At 35.5% G+C, this 23639-nt stretch overlaps 1 protein-coding gene across 3 annotated transcripts; it reads right to left on the bottom strand.

Annotated features, from left to right (window-relative positions):
- Positions 1–710: 710 nt before the first annotated feature.
- Positions 711–22842, bottom strand: LOC110683269 (protein CHROMATIN REMODELING 4-like). 3 transcript variants are annotated; one of them, XM_021859614.1, is made up of 11 exons: positions 22681–22842; positions 21942–22432; positions 20751–20852; positions 19799–20581; positions 17959–18057; positions 15133–17775; positions 12147–12298; positions 10128–10242; positions 6663–6745; positions 3436–4078; positions 711–3326 (listed from the first exon to the last, which is right to left on the bottom strand). In XM_021859614.1, exons 2-11 carry the CDS (start codon positions 22161–22163, stop codon positions 1062–1064), a joined length of 7107 nt encoding a protein of 2368 aa, XP_021715306.1. In that variant the 5' UTR covers positions 22164–22432; positions 22681–22842; the 3' UTR covers positions 711–1061. The 3 variants fall into 3 exon arrangements, with proteins under 3 accessions (XP_021715306.1, XP_021715307.1, XP_021715308.1); XM_021859615.1 differs by having other exon boundaries at positions 21942–22399; XM_021859616.1 differs by having other exon boundaries at positions 21942–22238.
- Positions 22843–23639: the final 797 nt, after the last annotated feature.

Genomic DNA, 23639 nt, shown 5'->3' with positions numbered 1-23639 from the left:
TATTTAAGCCAAATTAGTGGTTGTAATCCTTTATGCTAAAATTAATACAACTTCTTCCTTCTATCTAAACCTCTTTCTCTCTCTATTCTGTTATCAATATTCCTCTATTGATTATCACTCTCGAAGTTTCCCTTCTTCCTAGATTACTTCTGAGCTAATCAACCTGCTACTCATCCATTAAATTGGATTGGAGCAGAGCATTGTTAGATTGTCCTGTACGAATTTTGGTCTCTATATTCCTGCTGTATCAGATGTAGAGCAACTTTTGAGAATTTATGGAATGCTACTTACTTTTTTTTGGATTAAGGAGATTATAAGCAAAGATAATGGCTGAATAAGAGAGGAGAGAAAAAAAAATAAGGGTTTTATTATTTTATTTTGGGGTTTTTTTTTATAAAAGTATAATTAACACATGAAACTTAATTACTGATTTAATAATTTGTTTTAAATACTAAAAACAATATTTATATAATAAACGATAAATTTCTGGCATGTGGACCCCATTCAAGTATCATTAATGTTATTTATGTTTTTTTATTCAAAGTTGGTGTCAATATAGCTAGTGGTACAAATTGATGTTAATAATTGTAAAACCCCCAAATTGGTGTCAATGGTTGTAATTTTGTCGTTTATTTACAGTGGTATGGCTTTCTTTCTTGAATTAGATATCGTAATTTATTGCTTTAAAGATTTAGAGATGATGTAAATCCTTAAAATGAAGAATAACAGGTGGCATATGCCACACTAAATGGGGTACATTTATATACTTCAGTTTCAGATAGACAAGCTTTACAAAATATTTCCTAGATATTTTCTTGTACTAAGGCTACAAGTTAACACTCGCAACCTCAATGATTAACTACAAAACTGTGATCAAATTATAAACTAAGGGCCTAAGACTTACAGGGGCCAATTGACCCCAATTGTCATCTACGGTCACGGAGATGCTAATAAACACCCTAACAAGCCTACTGTCTATGGCACAATATTACATGTTTGAATTTCCCAACAAAAGTAAAGTTCTGCAGCACTTACAATGATTCAATATTTAAGTTTCGATGTTATGTCTGATTAGACATGGTTTTCTCTGATGATACATCGTCACCATTTGGCTGGTTGACATTGGGAAGCTCAGACTGAGTTTTACTAGAATTCCCAGAGTGGTACACACCTCCTGCAAGGGAACTTACCACTGCATCTATAGTTCCATCTTGATCCAATTCTTGGGGCAAGTGCTCCTGATTGTTGAGGATTGATGTGGAGGCTAAACATGAGATTTGAGGCACACAAGGACTTGGAGCTGCACATGACATTACTAGCTGCGGAACTTCAGTTGAGGGGGGCAGCTTACAAGTTGTGTTATCAATGGCGTCCAAATCTAGAGCTAAACTCGAGTTTTGAGGCACACATGGACCTGGAGCTCTACAAGATGCTACTAGCTGCATTTCCGGAGAAGGGGCCAATCCAGAACTTGATCTTACAATGGGATCCACACACGAATTCTGAGGCACACATGGACCTGGACTTCCACAAGACGCTGCTAGCTGCAATACTTCAGAAGAGGTGGTCAATGTACTGCTTACTTTTCCAATTGGGTCCAAAAGTACAGAAGGTGATGGATTTGTAAGCTCAACACACGACTTCTGAGGCACACATGGACTTAGACCGCCACAAGATGATACAAGATGCAGTAACTCAGGAGATGGGGCCAATCCACAACTTGCTTTTCTAATGGGGTCCAAAAGTAAAGATGATGAATGGTTCATAGGTTCCACATTTGAAGGAGGCATTGGCAAAGATGACTGAATAGGAGCTGATTTTGAGGCATGACAATCGCCAGAGGAGCTTCCATGGATGTCCTGGCTACTGCCTGCAAAATCAGTCGGAATTAGACCAAGCATGTGATGTCTCCGTTTTTTCTTTTTCTTTAAACTCTTCCAAGGATCTTTCGGCTGAGAAGGAGGTGGTCCAGGAGCAACAAATGGTGGAATGGAAGGTTTCTCATCAGCATAAAGCAAACGAACTGACTTTGCTATGGCAGAGACTGTAGGTGGAAGTTTACCATCTAGAATTTTGGAAGGAGCTCCTACAGCTTCCTGAAGCCAATGTGGTAGCCTATTCTTTACAGAACTGCTCTCTGTTGCCACTTCTTTCCCTTTGTAACCAGAAAGATGAGACTCGTCGTTTGAATGATGGAACAAAGTGGCAGCTGGTGTCTTACTACTACACACATCTTTATTGGGAGCACGAGGATTTTTTACTGAATCATCCAGCTGGCAAGGAAGCTTTTGATGTGTAAGTGCATCTAATTCATCTTCAGATCGTACAGCATACCCATTTGAGGAATTTAAACCCAAAACAGTCAGGTTTCTACAAGGACCTTGTGGCTCCAATTGTACATTTGATGAATTACCATGAATATCAGAGGGAGTGATGGATGGGTCTCCACTGAACCTGGCCGAAAATGATCCAGCACCCGTCTGAAGGAGAGCACGGGTTTCATCTAAGGATCCAGAAAAATTAGAAGGTTCAAAAGGACGAAAATTTGTTACAAAATCACTGAATCCCAATTTCATGTCTGTCAAGTGACTTTGAAAATTTATGGGTCCAGCTAGTCTACTTCCATGTAAAGCACGTGCCATCATTCCATCAGAAAAGCTTGGGAATAGTGTAGAACTGTGATATTTCCCATGCTTAATAGATCTCGTACTAGGAGAAGCATCCAATATCTTTTGTTGCTCAGCTTCCCACCGTGAAGCCAATTCATTTGGAGTTTTGTACTTCGAGAATTTGAGTCTCGGATCCCTGTGCATGGCATCCCAGTTGCCTCGTCCATATCTACGAACTCCTATCCAAAGGGAATCAAGTTCATCTTCTGACCACACATCTGCTTTTGACTTTCTTTTGTGTAAATTTCTTGTTCCTGCTGCAGTCCTCATAGCTATATTCTCAAGAACCTTCCTGTGATTTTCAGGAATTGAAGGATATGCATTTGGCTTGTGCCCCAGACTTAGTGTGGGTAAGATATCTAATTCTTCCTTGTTAGAATAAGGAAACTCATGCAAAGGAAACTTTGAATTTGGCAAAAATGGCATTGCGGCAGGTGGATGCATAATTGCAGCATCATCTCTTCCTCCAAGAGACAAACCGCCTATGAAGTCAGGTGCTGGACTCTGCAATGTTTCAGGTGGAATAGAAAACTTTGACAGTACTTTGTCATTGAAAGACAATTTGGGCAATCCCATTTTCTCCATAAAATCAGCAGAACTGGCACTTGAGCTCTCTAGACCATCTGGAAATCTACGCTGAAAGAAGGATGGGGAACACTGCAAATAAAATAAAACAAGTTAATTACAATTTCACTGCATATCAAATTTAGTCAGAAAAATGGGAAAGTTGAGTTGCCAGTGGGAGATGGGAGGAAAGAGAGAGTACCAGAGGCAATGAGAATTGATTGTCATCAAAACGACTCTTCAAATACTGAGATGTAAACTCTGATGGTGCTTCAGGAAGTTTTAAATTGCACCTTGTTGTCTCAAGTTCTATTCCATCTTTCTTTGTAAAAGTTCCAGAACAAGCAGATGTGCTTGAAAGAAAATCCGACTGGTTTCCTAGTCTATTTTCTCTAAGCCTTGACTTGCTTCTGTTAGATGGATCAAGTTGACAGGCACTTGGTGCACAAAGTCCAAGAACAGGCAAAAGGTTGTCTGCAGCAGCTGATTTTGATACATTTGCACCTATACTCTGATCAAAAACAACCTTCAAAGAAGAATTTCCGGGGAGTTTGGGGAATGGGTTGTGAAGATTGTCAAATTTATGTTTCAGTAGTTTTCTATTCATTTGAGAAGTGCCACTACAGCTATTTGGAACCTCATAGTCACTCAACTTCTTATCCTCCCATTCAAATGATGTAGCTGCTTTTCCTGGTAGCTCAACAGATCTTGTCACTTCTTCCTTGTCCTCAATATTACGTGGATGGCATTTTGAAAGCAATTCAGATTCAGGACAGAAACGAGAAAGACCTTCAAGTGCTTTTCTCTGAGCAAGCCGATCTTTTTGCCGAGCACGAAGCCTAGCACTGGTACAAGTTCACATATTAGTATAGAATAAACAGGAGATAAATCATATCCAGGTCACTGTATGATGCTGCTTGCAGTTCAAATTCATCAATCAAGCAGTATATATTCATCCAACGATTCAAGAGATAATATCCACCAATCTAACATGAAATGCAATGAGCACTAAAAATCCTGTCCCTGGCAAATAGACACTTGGATAATTTACAACATTTTTTTTTTTTTTTGGTGTTTCACCCGGTTCGCCCTTTGGGCTAATCCGGATTCGGGGATCAATTCTAGGTGGTTAGGTTCCAGTCCCCTCCCAATTGTTGTTGCGGGGGATCGAACACGGCTCCTCCCTACTAAGTGTAGTCCCAATCACCACTACACCAACAGTCAATAGGTATAATTTATAACATTCAGACGTGTTATACACTCCTTAAAATCTACCCAACCCATAGAAATAATATTAACGGGGCAAAAAGCTATACATTAAATTAGCATCAATAAAGCAAAAAATTATTTCCAAAAACAATAAATCTTACCCATTTTACAAGATATGTAAAATAATATTATAATGTGACTCCATCCTACAATTCACTAAACATGAGAATGGAAGGTTCTAATTAACTTTTTCTAATTAACTTTAATCATTGGACTAATGCTTGGGATAATCAAACCTTGGTACAGCTAAGAATAGATAATTTTGCCATATAAATGGTATAATTATTCAAATTTTTTCACAAGCATGTGTTTTGTTCTATTTTTGTGACTTACAAGCATTTATGTTCTTGCAATGAGCTCATAGTTGTTCGTGACAATACCATATGATCCAAATACTGTATTGTTTGTTTAATTTTATTATGCTGGTAAAAGTTGATATTGTATCTCTTAATCTATTGACAAAATAAGGCATGACAGAGAAATTTAAGAAGAATTTTGAGTTCCATCATACATCATATTTTTAAGTTATGACTTAATTTAATGATTAAAAAGAAATCAGCTCTTGATTATCAAATGGTAAACCCCCCCACCCCCTCCCCCCCACCAAAAAAAAAAAAAAAAAGAGAGGACACAAATAGCCTCATTACCTGCGTGATCAAAGACAGAAAAATAGGTAGAGTTCTTCAAGCTTCAATGTCTTTTCCCGAAGCAAGCAACAAGAGGAAAAAAAAAATTCCATCTTTGAGATTTAATAGAGAAAGCAAGGAGAAGAATAGAGGAGAAAGGATCTTTGAGTTAAATTTGAGGAAAGTGAAAGGAGTGGTGTGTTTCATTGGAGAGAGAGAGGAGCTGTGAGTTTCAATAAAGGAGAGAGAAAGGCTCTAACTGCTTTTATTTTTTATTTTATTTTTTTAGAGAGAAAAAAGAAGGCAATATGTGTAATCAGTGGGATGGTGTTTTGTTTGATAAAAAAATTAAGATTTCTCAATACTAATAAGACCCCAAAGCTCAATGTCTATTTAAAATTATAAAGATGTTGAAGAAAACAAGTCTACAATTTCTTTAGATTGTACGTAAACAGCCATACTAAGTTGCACGGAAACGGATACGGGGACAAAAACGGGTACGGATACGGGGATGGGATACGGCAAAATCAAAATTTCAAAAAACAGGTACGGCTTGGATACGGAAAAAATGAGCAAAATATAAATCCATGAAATATAAAAAAAAAATTAAAATAATCTATACGAACACAAATTATAGTACGGAGTACCATTTAAAACGGAAAAAGGTAAAAAAAAATACAAGTAATTGATTTCTACACCACTGACATCTATAGTGACTTCAAATAAAAAATAAAAAGAATCACATGCTACTGTACTGTTTGTAAGATATTCCGTACTAGACTACTAACCAATATTAATCACATTATTCACGTAAATAAAAAAATAAAATAAAATAAAATAAAAAAACAGAATTTGCGAAGAAAGAGAAAAAAGAGAGCTAGAAGCAGAAGTGCAGAACAGAGAGAGAAGAAAGAGGAACAGTCAAGTCGAAGCCTCGCCGGCCGCCGTTGTCGGAGTAGTCGCTAGTTGTCTCCGGTCACCGCAGAGGATTGAATTATATCGCCTCTAAGGAAATCGCTGTTCGCAATTGTTAGGGTTTTTGAGATTTGGGGGAAATCGAAAATTAGGTTAGTAATTCACTAATTTGGGGTTTTTTTTTCTGAAAATTTGGGCTGAAATCCTAAGGAAACGTCAGAAAATGAGCCACGCCGTCCCCGATACGTATCCGAGCAAGAGGCTAGCCGTCCCCAAATTGGCTTGCCGTACCACTTTCGAAGGGGACGCCTTGGGGACGTTTCCAAGCCGTACCCGTACCGTACCCGTCCCCAAAACGTTTCTGATACGGGAGACGGCTACCATCTGACGAATCCGTGCATCCTTGCAGCCATATGTGTAGCCTATACATAACTAAAGGTACCTCAACTAATGGTTTTTCTACTCCCCACCAACAACAAAACAAACAAATGAAGTAAACAAAACAAAACTCATAGGATAAAAAAAAAAAAAAAAAAAAAAAAAAAAAAAACATAAAATTGACAGCTACATCAACAAAGGGATCGAAAACTTATGCAGTTAATGGAATCAAACAACTTACAACTTCGCCTTGAAAACACGTCCAGCAGGTGTGTACTCTCTTTCAGGCTCTGGTTCTGGTTCTCGGTCACCTTCAGCACCAGTCTGAAATATAACCACCAATACTAAGAACGGGCATCTTTAATTTAGGATAAAATTTTAGAACTCACAAACACAAATAAAAGTTGTTTCTCATGCCAAGTAAAAGATAAATTATAAAGATCAGCAGCAAAGTCATCACTGAGAAAGCGAGATACTAGGGGGGAGGGGGGAATCTACACCTGATAAGCACTTTTCTTAAGTCAAAAAACAACTTAGTACAAATCATTTCTACATCAACGATACCTTTCAGGCAGCGCTCATCAGAGTAAGAGATTTCCGTAGATATATGGATTGAAATGTTGTGGAGCATCACGCCATTAATTTAAACACAAATTAATAGGATTTCACAGTTTTCAATGGTGAAAAATTAAATCTGGGTTCAGATGTTACTCATAAAGCGATTTCTCAACTCCCTCAATTGGGGCTTTTTGGGAGTTCATGTGTTTCAAATCAAGGAAACAATATTTTTTTTTTTAAAAAAAAAAAAAATAGGAAGGTAATCATACACTACTAGGCTACTAGCTGAGTTGAAAATTTTCAAACTTAATCACCAACACTACTGGCCACTGTGATAACCCTAGTGTAGCTACGGAGTAAGAAAAAATGAACAGTGTCATTCAACGGTGCCTGTAATCCAAAGTATTTGACCCTGTATAGATATCAGACAAAAGTGGATTTAGAATTAATCACAGATGATCATGGTCATGACCAAACTCCAGGTATTCAGAATTTTCCCAACAGCTAGTATCACACAGCAAAACCAAATTTTGAAGCAATCCTAAGCTGTGGTAGGTCCGGGTTTAATTCAAAAGCCATCCCAATCATCTCCACAAAAGTCTGCATGCCTCTAAACTCTAAAATTACCGTTAACATCAAGAATTTCCAAATTTTAAGAATTGTATATGCGTTTCAAAAGTATTTGAAACTTGGAATTGGAAGTAGGACATGGAAGTTTAACAATAGAATAATATAAATAAATAAATACACCCACACACAAATATATATATATACATATATATATATACATATATATATATATACATATATATATATATATATATATATACATATATATGTGTATATATATGTATATATATGTGTATATAGTATATATATATATATGTGTATATAGTATATATATATATATATATATATACATATACATATATATGTGTATATATATGTATATATATGTGTATATATATGTATATATATATATATATACATATATGTGTGTGTGTGTGTGTGTGTGTGTGTGTGTGTGTGTGTGTGTGTGTGTGTATATATATATATATATATACACCCCAAGAAAATATTTATATATTGATTTTCTTTTAATTAAAAAAGATATAGTTCCTGGACTAGTTAGGAAGTTACATATTAATCGCACCAATTCCACATTTGGTAAGGTTTATTCACTTTAACTTGTCACTGACCTTCACACACCAAATACCCTAAATAGACCTCTATACATTTGATAACACCATTATTACTCAAACCCCCCCCCCCCTCTCCTTAATCCTTTTCTCTCTCATTTATTGTTATCAAATGGGTAATTTTGGCACTCCCCACCTTTGACCCTTTTTCTTAAATCTTGAGCCCACACCAAAAGGTGCGATTAGAAAACGGAGGAAATAAGTGTTTAACAAAATGTTTTTAAGAAACTCGAAAGTTTGACTCCTTTTGTATTTTGAGTCGTTCAAAAAGTTTTACTTTAAATTATTCCTATTTTGGATAACTCCTTTTACTATCTTACCCCTCCTAACCTACATTACACATTTTATTGCACTCTCTTACTTTATCCACAATTTTCTTACCCCCAACCACCTTTAAACTCCTGCATTACTAAAAAAAAAAGAGTACACAGTAAGTAAAAATAATTTGAGGAACATACAGGATAAGCATTTACAAGGTACTTGTTATCCTCCCCACTCTTAAATTTGACACATGACTCTCTTTCTCTCTGCAAGGCAGCAATATGCCTGAGGCACTGGTGGCCTGAATACATGCAGATGGGCTACCACTCATACAACCAATAGCCCAAAGGCCCCAAAACTTAAATATCCTTCCCCTCCATTTGATGCCTCAATATTTACAACTAGAATTATGAAACTAGGGCAAATATTAACCCTTCCCACTTGATTTTATGTCAACGTGTTTTTCCCCAAGTCATCCGACAAGCGTCTGCACCAAAGTCATGATGTGTTTTTGCAGGGGGTAAAGAGAGGTGTCCAAGCAATACAACATTAAACTATATATATATATATATATATATATATATATATATATATATATATCAAGGGATTGCAAATGCCTACAATAAAGATCTTAAGTTACTACAAGTCAAACCAATGGTCTGACCATGAAACTACTAATCAAGACTATCAAAGACCCAAATTTGGAAACTAAATTAGCAAAGCTAATTGACCTTCTAATAAGTAGAGTAGTTATTCAACCTTTAAAATATAAAGAAACTCTTAAGTCACTAAATGTGAAACTCTTCTAGTTTTCCACAATAAACAACGCCACAGTACACTAAAGCCATCTACAAATATGTTTCTAGATATGCATGAAATAAATGCTCTTGGCTGCTCCATCAACTGTTACCAGATAAAGCTACTACTTTGAAATTGCATATTTTACATTCCCAGGTCTTCCTTGGGTCCTTCCTAATTTTTACTCCTTGTACAACAACCAAAATACACCATATGGGATCACCCTAAATGTCTTCAGTGCTACTACTTCTTTGGAAAACATGATTACAAACTACATGTAGAGCTGGAAAGCATAGAACTCACCTCAAAACTTATCATTGTATCAATAATAATGTATAGATCTCTCATAGACCTGAGAACAGAATCAATTGGCAAATGGCCAAGGTTTCCAGATTCGTACAGAATGAAGAATATTGAAAATATAGATTAGAATAAAGCTAGAATATAGGCATGTTGATTGTTGAGTAAGGTTTAAGGTTGAGAATGTGTCGTTGTACTGATAATGAACAGGCTGAAACTAAAATATTAATCGACCCAAACCATAACACATTTGTATGAGTAGGGAAATTCAATATTAATTCAAAGAATGTGTTGACAGTCCCAAACCAAACCCGCTCTTTCCAGTTCAGTTCAAGTCAGGTTCTCGATACGGTCAACATTCGCCAAACTTTCCATCTCACCCCAATTACAGAAAACCTGCCACATTATAACCACAATCCAAACCATACTTACAGGTATAGTGGCCAACAGACCTGTTAATATATCAGTACATATGTTTACAATGAACTCAATGAAGAGAATTTATCCATGTAGCAAGTCAACACAATTAGTAGTAAAAAAAGATCAAAGTTCAGATAAGAAAGTCAATATTCAATAATACTAGGAATTACCTCATTTAAAGTTTCGTTAAGATGAGGTGCAAAGGCTTCCCGGTAAGACACAGCTTTTCTGAGACGTTTCCCCCTACCTAGAGAAGCTTCCTCTTCGTACTGATATTTTTCCCACCTGGCATAAGACCAAAGAACTCATTAAAAAGTTTGACTATTATACAAAGTTACAAAATAGAAAATAGTCCCCCCCCCCCTCCCCCTAACGAGTTGTGGTTTATGGAAGTGTTTTCTCTATTCTCTGATTGTTTTTGTTGTAGTTTACCAGATAGCTTTTGCTGTTTAAGTTGTGGTAGAGATGATTATGAACTTGATTGGCACAATGGTTCACATTTAGATAAATGTTTTCCCTTATTAGCACATAAATGGCACAAGGGTAACTCCTGGTTTCCATATAAAATCATCAACAGAGAAGAGTAACGCTGTAAAGGCAGGCTAAGTAACGCATAAAAGGACCTACTGGAGAAGCTTCCTAATCACCAACACACCTCTCAGAATTCTCCACCTCAAATAATTGAGGAATCAAACCTAGCCAAGGTAAGTACATCTATATCGAATCATGGGATTCTTTTCCAATGCAAATATTTTCCTTAGTGGAACCATTTGAATCCTCATTAATATTTAAACAATTGTGAAATCTATTCAACTGCATAAACCCTTGCTTTGTGCTAGATTACTTAGCTTAGCTCTGCTCTTAGAGATATTCCCATGAACTAATAAATTAACTTCATAATTTAGATTTCAATCAAACTAGCAACTTGCAAGGGATTGTCCCAGGCCTGCAGTGTACATCACGTATGCATGAAAGAGGCCCAATCCAGCAGCAAGAAGGCCAATCCAATAGCAACTGGAGGCTGAGCTGTTATTCTGAATTGGAAAATCTGTTACAAGAGTTTGTTAAGAGAAGGGCAATTAAGTAATCTGACTAGAGTTTGTTATTTTTGTTAGCTCAGCTGGAGTGAGGGAATCTTGTTATAAATTGAGTAAGGGGTTGGGAAGGGAATTCATTCAGAAAAGTTGTTGCCAGAAACTTGGAGAGAATTCCTTCCTCTCGAAAGAAGGAAGTTGTATTGGGAATACTCTGTTTTCAATACAATCTATCTTGGGCTAATTTCTTCTGTGCTAACTTGATTGTTTCTGTTTTTTATCCTAATTCCTAGCACAACTTTCAATTTTGGGATTGGAGAGGGAGAATAGGGGTAGCAGCACTTGCCATGGCGTAAATACACAGCCGTGGTGCTTTGGTTCACCCAAAATCATACGAACTGAAATGAAATAATCAGTTTCAAGGTGTTTCAAAATCTCATGATTTTGTACGAATCAAATGTTCCAACCCCAAATCACCTACGATCAAAGTTAAATCTTGTGTTTCACTCAGATGTTACATGCTATTCAAAATAACATTAGAAGATTACTCATGTCTCCCCAATAATTGCTCTAGCCTCTAGGCTTCAAATTGTCTACTTCAACTACTCTAATAACATACAGTTATATTAGAATTCTAAAAAGACTTTGAAACCAAATTCGTATTGGGACACAACCTATGATAACCGCATCATTTTCTTTCTCGCGAGCATGACCAAAGCCATAATTTTGAACCACGGCTCTTACACAGAAAATCATGTTGCCCATGCAAAAGATAGAATTCCATTTTCTTTATATATTTCCTACCTTAAACGTGTTTTTCAATCGGTTTCCAAAACATTTGAAAAATTAATATAAGGCCTGGGCACTTTTGCATGAATCAAAGTTATCCACGCATCCGATATAGAAATATAAAAATCATAGGCAACTGTCATGCTAATTTAACATGCCTATAGAATCTATGGCTTCGTCAACATATAGCCTTTTGGGAAACAGGTTCCAGATTCCAATTCTATCCAATACTGCAATGAGCCAAATGATGCTAGAAGAACAAGAAGTGGGTACAGCTATAATGGCTCTAGGAAAAGCCTTTGAAACAAGATTTTGCACAGTTAATAGGTCAATAAATATTTAACATAATATACAGTGAATGCTCACCTCACACGCAGAAGCCTATCCCATTCGTTTCCTTCTGTAACACTGACATCTTCCTTTTTCTCAGAACTAGGCGCAGAAGCAACATCTGTGATAACTATAGGTGTTTCAACTTTTCCTTCCTCATCCACTGGTTCATCCCCCCATTCCACAGACTGCTTCAAATATGGTTACAACATGTGAGAACGATTAATAGATAAGCTTTTTAAAAATAAAAAAGAAGCAAAAGTATGAAGGTCCAGAAGAGCACTGGAGAAAAAAAACAAGGGAAAAACACTGGTGAAAACAATAAGCAAAAGAAAATTCAAATTAGATCCAGCTTACACTAAACAAAGTATAATAAAGTACCCAATTATGATGATTTAGCTATCACTACATTTCACCAAAGTGCTTTCTCTCTTTCCCCCAACCAAACCCCAAAATCTGAATCTACCACTTTTGAATGCTTAAAGGACTAACCAGAGTATTTTTATACATTGTAAATATTCTACTCCAAAGGTATCTAGCCGTTTTGAAATAGTGTGAGCAGAACTCGTACAAGCTCAGCAAAGGAAGCATATAACAGATTAGATAGCCAATCTTGGCCCATGTTTTTGAAGCATATCATTCATTTTGAGCCTACCCAAAGCTAGCATTCACACAAAGATCCCAGCATAAGAGTGACTTTTGCTTTCCAAACGGAATTTTATAGTGTAATGAACTAATGATACTTAAATAGCAAGGGGGGGTATTTAGATGAAGATACCTAGAAAAGTCGCTAATACTATATATGGAACTTTAACCCACTCAATTTCTCTCTCTCAACGATACATGGAACGCGAGATGTTCTGGAACATGGTACAGGAACATGGAATGTAGCCTTTAGAGTTCCCGGAACGTATGGTCGATTGTTTTAACAGTGTTTTTTTAATTTTTAATTTTATAATTGATATTTACCGTGAATTAATAGGAAAAAGAGTATAACATTCTTTGTAATACATTTTTTTTAAAAAAAAAAAAAAAAGCTGGAAATTATAATTAATGTATTGCCCAATTGCCCATGCTATACAGCTGTACACAGTGAAAAAAAAAGCTACTGATTACTGTGTAGGCAATTTTAAAAAATAATAAAATTAGAAAGAGAAGGGGACATTGGGATATGGGGATCCACAATCTTTATTTATTGCTCTAGACTTATTTTCTTATCACTCTACATTTACACGTTTCTTCATCTCCCTCCTCGTTGATAAAACCTTAGTGTTTTAAGCTTTCAATTATACCCGAAATAATAAACAAATAATAACCCAATTGTCACTCAAGACTGCGACTTAAATCTTACTACAACTGGGAAATTAAAAACATATAATAACCAAATTGTCACTCAAGACTGCGACTTAGATCTTACTACAATTGGGTTCTCCGTCATTGACAAACCAGATAGCGAACTGGAACGCATCAAATCCGTGTTTCGATGCGAACGTTCCAGTACGGGGAACACTATACCGTCCCACATTCTGGGTTACAGTGCTCTCTCTTGCTTCATGCCACATGTGATGTGGGGCCCCAACTAACTCTCTCAATCAATATTTCATTCATACTTACTAAACTATCTACCTTTAAATATAAAAGTACCTACAATAATCAGCTAATTACTCTTAAACACATTATTTTTGTTTGCCTTTTGTAACTCTTATCATATTTTTTTAGGTGATTAATGATATCTACTTACTTTACCCAAAAAAAAATAACGAAAAAAAACTGGTAAAAATAATCCCAACTTTAAGCCATTCACTTGATTTTAAAATAATCCTAATTTTGTGGGGGTATTCGCTTTAGTTGGTCCTAGATGACTGGTTACCAGATGAATAATTAATTTTTATTCTTAGTTTGATCCCCTTTGACCACTTTTTCCGGCACCTTTTCCTTCCCCTTCCCCTTCCCCTTCCCTCTTTCCAGCAGCCTTTCCCTTTCCCATCCCTCTTCCCCCTTCCCCCTTCAAAACAATATTCAAAGGGTACAGCAAGCTCTCACAAAAGAAAACTTCCAGCTGCTTAGGCTACAAAGAAAGAAGCATCATATTACCAATGACCTATCGCAAACAAAATTAAAATTTAAATCTCCGATGGGAAAAACTATATATTCAAAGACACAACAATGACACTTGTCATTTTATGGTGTGTCCATTAGTTTTTTTAAAATCTATTTTTTTTTATTTTTGACATGATTTTATAAAATCTATTTAGGAAACAAATCTTAAATAAAGAAAAAGTGTAACAAACTTATGCATATATAAAATATAAATAAAAAATTTCATGTATCCTTGACAACTATATATAAACTTAAATAAAAGCCAAACATAGTGTCATGTACTTCAACAACTACATACTTGTATATTGTTTTTTTTAATATATTTTTAAAATCATATAGTACATAAGAAGCTCCAAGAAAATACTTAGAATAAGAAGATCCAACATATAACCTTCTACAAAAATATATTAACCACTACGGAGTATAAATTAGAAGAAGAAAAAAAAGGTTGGAATCTTAACTTGTGACATACTAAGTGTAATGTACTACGTTTATTACAACATCAATTCTTTCTAAAAAACAAATAAAAATAGAATCTATTTACGCAATTTTAAGAAATTCATTTGGTTAATAAGAAGAAAAAAAATTATACCAATTTGTTGGTGAAATATACAAAAATATATAAATATTGTCAAATGCGTATATTAAAATACCTATCTGGCTAACATACTAATGTTTGGTTTCTTCTATAGTATTTTAGATATAAAAATAAAAATTTTAAAAAAATAATTATTAATATAAAAATAAAAAAATAACTAAATGTAGTTTTAATTTTAAGAAAAATTATTTAAAATTACCGTGCATGCACACGACCTAACCAAGTAAACTTAATAATCTAGTGATAACAAGTATGATAAATCATTAACCTCAACTGTAAGCACTGAAAATGTATAAAATTACATAACATATTCATGTGACATACCTTTACTGAGCCAAGCACATCAGTTTCTGCATCTGTTTCAGCATTATCCAGTGATGCAGATTGAAGGTTCGAACGGTCAAGCAGTTTCAAGATGGCATTCTCATCCCAAATTATCTTGCTACTTACTTCCGTACATTTATCTTGGTAAACATCTCCGAGGCCACCAATTCTTCTCTTACTTCTTTGATCTGTTTCTGGAACAGTTTCGTCCTTGTTCATATCATTTTCACCAATGATCTTTCCAGAAGAATCACAAAATAGTTCTTCGGTTCCCCAACGCAATATGTCTTCCACCTCCTTTGGAGATCCAGACTTATTTACAAAAAGCTGATCCAGCATTAGCTTTTTCTTTGCTAGCTGCAAGATACGTTCCTCAACACTTGCACGAACTACAAGCCTATACACCAAAAGTCTTTTCGATTGTCCAATTCGATGAGCACGGTTCATTGCTTGAATGTCTGCATGGGGATTAAAATCTGAGTCATAAATTATTACAGTGTCAGCGGTTGCCAAATTGATTCCAAGGCCGCAAGACCTTGTTGACAGCAAGAATACAAATCGACTTTTATCCTGATTGAAGCGTGCAATTGCTGCCTGACGATCAGCTACTGAAACAGAGCCATCAACTCTCTCAAATGATTTGGACCCAAATTCAACATTCAGATAATCTTCTAGAATATCTAGAAGCTTTGTCATCTGTGAAAATATCAGAACTCTATGGCCTTCTATATGTAACAATTTCAGCATAGAGTGCAAGACAGTTAGCTTAGCTGAAGCCTTTATCCTCATTTCGTGAAGGAATTCTACTGATCCAGTATCAGGTTCTGTGCCAGGGATAAGATAAGGATGGTTGCATACTTTTCGCAGTTGCATGACTATGTTAAGCATTGATTGTTGAGGGACTCCTTTCCCAATATTCCTTAAGATCTGATAGTTCTTTGTTAACATTGCACGGTAATATTCAGCCTGAATAGAAGACAGCTCAACAGGGACCATTCTTTCAATCTTAGGTGGAATATTCTGCATTGCATCTTTCTTCAGCCTTCTGAGCATATGAGGAGCAACAAGTTTCTTGAGTTCCTCTACCCTGTCAGCGTCAGAGAGATCCATAAATTTTTCCTCAAATGATGACAAAGAGGGGAATGAAGCTGAATGCAGAAAGTTAAGTAAGTTGTACAGCTCTCCTATGTTGTTTTGAAGAGGGGTACCAGTCAATAGAACACGATGCTGGAAGGAAAAAGAATTTAGCAAGCTAAAAAGCTTACTACTAGAATTCTTAAGACGATGCCCTTCATCAACAATAAGAACTTCCCAAGGAATTCCTCGTAAATGAGAGGAATCAGCAAGAATCATCTCATAAGTAGTCAGAAGAACATTGAATTTGTAGGCTGCACTTTTCTTATTCAAATCACCCGGATATCTGGCATGCCACTCATATTGGCGAATTAAAGTTCTTCCTTTAACATTTCCATGATACTCCACCACATTCAAGTCTGGAGCCCATGACGAGAACTCTGCCATCCAGTTTGGCATCGTGGAAAGAGGCACCAAGACAAGACAAGGAAGCTTTACTTTAAACTCAAAGTATAAGGATGCCATGAAGGCACAAGCAGATACTGTTTTCCCAAGGCCCATCTCATCAGCAAGAATAACATTTTTAGATCTATGCCAACATTTGCGCAACCAATTTAAAGCTTCTAGCTGGTGTGGAAAGAGTGAACCACCTTTGAGTTCCTCAGGCTGCTCAGCTAGAGGGACAACCTCATTTTGTTGAAAACCACCTTTACAGGAAATAGAGTCTTTTTCAGCATCTTTCTCCAATGTTTGGCACTCAAACCGATTGAATTGATCAATCAACTGCAAAGAATTTTGGATTGTAGGCTCATCAGTCCTTTCCCAAGTGCATTCATCATAAGGGAGGCCCAACCATTTAATAAAAGCTTCAGTTCTGCCCCCTTTAGATGACCGAAGTGCTATCACCCGCTGGGGCTGTTTCCATCTTTCCTCGCAGAGATTCATAGAAGCAGTTCCATACTTTGTCTTGTAGTTATCTAGCTTTCTTTTAGCCAGAACTTTCAGCCTGGACTCAGGGATCCAGCTATTATGAATATGAGACTTTCCAACCCATTTAACTAAGAATTCATAAGAGACATGTTCTCCATCAAAATCCGTTTCCATCAAAGTTGGCTCTGCGGCCTTTTTTTCGCACTTTCCATCATCTACAACTGAATTTCTTGCCACTGTTTGGTCTTCTAACAATTGAGGTACATGCAAATTTTCATTTGAAAAATGAGATTCGCATTTATCTTCACCAGTAACAATGCTAGAACCTAATTCTTTCCCTGCCTCAGCCACCCTATTTTCTTGGTTGAAATCCTTAGACACAGTTCTCTTATATACATGTAATGTATCTCCTGAAGAATCATCCACAAGACACCCCTCAGTTGTCTGGCAAAGCGCGGCAGAAGGATTTTCAGGATAGTCTTCTACCAGTTCAGCAACGACTTTATGGTCTGGGTTGCTCATTCGATCTTTAGAATGTTGTGGTTCACCTACCAACATATCACTTGGCTTTAACTCGGAATTTTGGCAATGTGGAGGTGTTTTATCTTCATGTACTCTACATCCCAGGACCCTATCAACCTGTAATATTGATATTATAAACAAGCAGAGTATCAACCACAGTAATTCAATAAATTTTTGTAACATTTAAAAAATAATTAAAAAAAATAAAATAAAATTGGGTCTTTTGAAAGGATATTACAGTACAACATAGAGCAAACATAAAATATCTGAAAATTTTGAAGACTTTAGATAGCTGTATACTTGTAATGTTTCTTCAAAAGAGTTATCATCAGATGATAGTAACTTATCAGGTTTGGTGTCCTCTTTTGTTGACAAACCTTCTTCTTCCCGAGGACTTACCTGAACCGAAGAAAATTAATCAGCTAAAAAAGCTATATTGCTGATGAAGGGCAAGCAAAAGGAGGAAGAATGTAATTAAACTAAGAACTCCCATCTCAGAATCAAAATAGGGAACATACAGCAATATATGCTATAGCCAGAAATGAAATAAAAGAAGTTAACCACCACTAGCTTGCCATACCATATAGAGAAAAAAAAAATATGAATATTCCATCGACTCCTTTTATTTTCTACCTATTTTCCAGGTTCCCCCCAATATTTCAAAATAAAAGAGCAAACAAAAAGATTCTAAACTATGTCAATGCCAAATACTAATAAAATCTTCCTTATATCAAAACACCAAATCCAAAACAAAAACAGTCACACAAAAAAGACAAGATCTAAGAAACAATTTTAAATTAAAATTTCCAACAAATTACAGCATCAGCTGATGGTACAAGAAGTCAGACCAAAAATACTCAAAAGTAATGAAAAAAAATCAAGAGGTTCAACCATTCAACAAACAGAAATGCAACAGACAACCTCATTAGGATTAACAAACCATGACATTACAAGGCAACAAAATAAGAAACAAACAATATGAAAGTTGGATGAAGTCTAATGCTACACCCAGAAACCCAAGGCATGTGCATGGGATTCTAGGACCATACTGAACTATTTTCCTTGATACGTCAATAATAATTGTTGACTTTGCAGTGCCCAACTTCCATATGATATCTTTTACAAGAGTCGAGTTCAAATTGATTGCAAAATTAAAACGAAAAGTCGTAACAAATGATGTAAAAGTTTCTGGATGCAACAATTTTCTTGTCTCACTTCAAGACCTAATTTCTTAAGGTCCAATAAACTTCTTTATCAACTTCACTTTAACATTGCATATCCATACTCCTTGAATCCACTATAAACGGTACTGTGAGAGCCAATTAGATCAGAGGATTATAGTATTCATCCAGTTACAATGTTTCTGCAGTATTTTTAAAGGATCAGTAATGGATTTGTAGTAGTGATACTACCGAAGTAAATAAAGAAAGAAGTGATGATCTTTCACCAGATCAATGGATGATAATGATCAACAACCCACACAAAACTGCAATAGTACATTTAGGATGATAAAGATACCTCTCAATCTCCCTTAGAAAGGGATTTGATGAGAAGTCAGGTTCTTTGGTACCAGAAAGTCATGTAATTTATGATCTTTCACCTGATTAACGGATAATAACGACCAAGAATCCATACATAAACCGCAATAGTACATGTGGGATGGCAAAGATTCCTCTCAATCTTTCTAACAAATGGGATTTGATGAGAAGGTAAATTCTATAGTACCAGTAAGTTATAAAAATGAAAGTTAGTATCCACCAGAAACCTATTGTCATTAACCATTACAAGCTGTTTCTCATATTCCTACTTTTTAAGAAAATACAGCACCAAAATTCAGCAATGAATCATAAACAAATGTAGTAAACCCTACATTGAAAAAGTTATTAAAAAAAAATTAAATATTAAAAAACATTTAAAGTAAAAATAAATAAAAAAAAGAGTTAAAAAAAGAAAGAAAAAGGGCTCCTTCACCTCTCCTAACTCCCCTAAGCTATCTTGAAAAGAAATAAAAATGAATATATCACATAATATTATAAACTTAGTATGAAAATATATAGCCATGATTCTATAAATAACATTATTTAAAATATATAACCATAATTCTATAAATAACATTAAAAAATATGGATTGCTATGGTACCTCCTCTGGCTGACTTTCTATCTTTTCTGTTACAGCATTCTCCTGCGAAACGGAAATTCTGTGATGCACAGAACGGCGTTTTCTATGTGGCTTATTAATCTTTGGAGAAGGAAAACAGGCATTTGATTTATTCTTTTGGCCATTGTTTGCAGGATTCTCCACAGCAGATATCTTAGATTTTTTCTTGTTACTACCTTTACTAGGTTTATGTTTTCTTTTCCGAGCATCAATAACAACACCTATTGCAGTTGCAGTATTCATTGCAGTGCACTGAATATTGCTAGAGATATCATCCCTTCGGCTGGAAGATTTGTTCTTCGGCTCTAAATTAGTACGCATAGGAAGGGACATTTTATGTTCCATCAGACAGTTAGACTTCCTGTCAGCTGCTGATGACTCAGATATCTTTTCAATATCCTTGGTTGCTGTACGAAGTTTCCTTTCACCAACTGCACTTTCACATGGCAAGGAAACACCCACAGAACCAAATCCAATATTGCTACAGCTTGACCCATCAGTTCTTGAAGATTCTAGCTTCCTTGGAGACAGGCTTCTGTCACATAAAACAGATTTTCTTTTGGTAGAAGATCTTTTTTTACCAATGGACCTCCCAAGAAACTGAGACACTTTGAGGGTACCAGAAGGCTTGTCGCCATCCTTTAGTTTCTCAGATAGACTGGCTGTCCTAGATCGTTTTGGCATGAAATCTTGGGGGCTGACAGAATCTGATGAATTAACTTTCTGCAAACAGGTGGGACACCGCCAATTCCCATTTGGAATATCCTGGAGATAACAAGAAAAGTATGAGAGCAAGGAGATAATTAGATAAAGATAAATATAGGAAAAGGGGACGAAGAAGAAGGAAAAAAAAAAACCGTTCAGAAAATTACAACGCATTTGACACGATACAAAACAAATGATTGGTGACGTAATAGGTTTCAATTACAAATACCTTCAGAGGTGGATCAAGGCATTCAAGATGGTAGGTTCTTGGACAGCTATCACAGCACAGCAATTTCCCTCCGAGATCACATATTACACATTCATAAAAATACTGGACAAAAAGATGAACAAGTTAACTCATATTTATAGCCCCAAACAATAGGAAGAGAGGACAGAGTAGCAAAGGAGAGAGAAAAGACATTGCAGCATAATCATGCAAATCAATAATCTCAAATAAGATACACAAATCTTCCATCTTTACATGTATATTTTATTAAGATCATAAGAAGATACATTCCAGGAATACATTTTGCCATTACACAGAACCAGAAAAATATGTCGTCTGCTATATAAAACCAGTAGAAAAATCAAAACTTTTGATGTTCACTGATTAGCATCAGCAAATGCACATTCATACATTGCAACCTAAAAAAATACTACCCCATTACCTATCAAAATGCTTTTCATAAAAATCATAAGCCTCGTGCATATGCTCTAACAAAAAGTCCAAAAGTATGACTCTCGACATACATAAGAAGCTGGTTTCTGGCGAGAATTTTTTTTTTTTTTTTGGTAAATAGAGATTTTTTACCAAAATGGACAAGTTACCAACACTGCAAGACTGGTTTCTGGTGAAATTTAATCCTTTGGATTAATTATCTATATATTCAAAAAATGAAAAACAGTAAGGATGATTATGTCTAACCAAAAATCAGCTGCTTACAATTTGAGAGCCTGAGTTGGTATGGGAACATCAAAATAAAAAATAAAAATAAAAACATTGCTACTTAGTTTGCTAGTACAAGATTTGGTATGGGAACAATGTGATACCTGAGTTCATAAATTAGACCAGATTATACATCTTAAATGTACTACGTACTAATTTTCCTTTTTCAATCCACAGGGGACTTTGCAAATTAGGTAACAATAAGAAAAACCTTTAATGAGGCATTTTTTTTAAAAGTAACGGTAGATGAGCTAGCTAAATTCAAGTGATGCCAAAAGTTTAATTTCATTCAAGAAAATTGGACAGATCAACAAATGGAGTTAATTCAGCATATTGGACACCAAAATTACATTACCACACCAAAAGGAAACAATATCTTTAAATTCTAAGATTTGATAAACCCATATACATTTCTACTTTACTATCTAGGTAATTGTGGCAAATATACTAACAATGGTAGGATTAATAAAATACCCCATCATTTCCTCTTCTCTTTGCCTTTGCCCGTTCAAGTTTTGTTTCGGTATCCGACAAGTCTTTTGTTGAGCATGAAACTTGAGCAGATTCAGTCGCCAATCCCTCCCCTTTACCCTTGCTAACAGATACATCTGGTCCATACGGAAGTTTCTTACGCTTGCGTTTCAAAACCCAGTTTCTACTTATCACATTACTAGGTGCTGAACCTTTTTCCTTCATCTTCAACCCTCAAATGCAGCATTTATAAAAGCAATGCCAGTAGTAAATTGAAATTTATAGTGGCTTCTTCTGTTTCTAGCAGGAACAACACAGACAAATGTGATGTATCAGTAATCAGAAACATCCGATTTTTCGGCCCGTGCATATCTTCCAGCATCAGGCTCGTCCCTGAGCAATGACAGGAGGGGCAGCTGGCCTAAGCCCAGGGAGAAAAGAGCCATTTTCATGGCTTAGTCCTGACATTAAAGTGTTACTATATAAACAAAATCCTGCAACACATTAGCAACCAATGTTGACTCAATTATCAAACTAAGCTCCAAATATCATGTTAAATTCTTCTCGCATATGTTCTTGATAGAAATTTTCTAGCAATCGTTCACAACTTTAGAATTTATAACCAATAGTTCAACAATTCACCTTATTAGAACCCTAAAATTGAGTATACTGACAATGAAATCGTCGATTAACACTACTGTGAAATTGATATTCAATGATTTATAAATTAAATTCATCTTACCTTTAAAGCTGCTTCAATGGAGGAGAGAAAGCTTGCAACTCACTTCAATGGAGGATTCAGAGTACGGTTCAATGGAGGAGAGAGAGAGGGGGAGGAAGAGGTGCAGCAAGACAGCGCAAACGTGTAAAAGCTCTAAAAGGGGGAAAAAGAAAATATTATTCGAGTATACGCATATACGGTATATTATTATATTGCTGAAAGACTCAAAACTACAAATGTAACAAAACTTGACCCCGCCTCAAAATCTTTACAAATTCTTAAAGGGATTTGTTTCAGACTAATTTATTATAGACCATCAATATTAGAGATTAGTAATTATTGAACACTAGACCCTAGTGTAGGTACCACACCCTATACCCTCCTCTAAACGATGCGTTTAACAATCTCCCTCTTATACCCACTTTCTGCAATTGTAGAGTAAAAAACAAACCACCATTGATCTTGTTTCTCTTTCTCTCTCCTCACCCATTTTCAGCATTTTCTCTCCCCTACACCCATTTTCTGCATTTTCTTATCCAAAATTTTCAACAAACTTTGTAATATATTATCCAAAAAATTTGTTCAATTGCTACATAATTCAACAAATCAAGGTCGAAATTCAAAGGAGTAAATGATTCTGTTCATATTTAGTTCGAAAAATAGTATAAACCCAAATTTTTATAATTTATTGTTGCAATTGCGTTACAGGAACATCATCGAATCATAAAACATGAAAAATGATTATGAACCATTGCATTTTAGTAATTTTTACTATTATTAGTTTTTAAACATATAATTTGAACAAGTACATTTTGAATTTTGTATGAAGTATTTCATTTTTTTTATTGCAGTACGGAAGGAAATAGTTTCAGAGAAGAACATAAAAAAAAAACCTGGAGAAAAGTAAGCATTAATTAAAATAGTTCGTAGTGGTTTATATATATATATATATATATATATATATATAAATGTTCATTTCC

Source organism: Chenopodium quinoa, unplaced genomic scaffold (genome assembly GCF_001683475.1).
Source record: "Chenopodium quinoa cultivar QQ74 unplaced genomic scaffold, ASM168347v1, whole genome shotgun sequence".
In the NCBI taxonomy this organism is placed as follows: domain Eukaryota; kingdom Viridiplantae; phylum Streptophyta; class Magnoliopsida; order Caryophyllales; family Amaranthaceae; genus Chenopodium; species Chenopodium quinoa.
The sequence above is the reverse complement of the archived record's forward strand: the minus strand, read 5'-3'. Positions and strand labels throughout refer to the sequence as shown.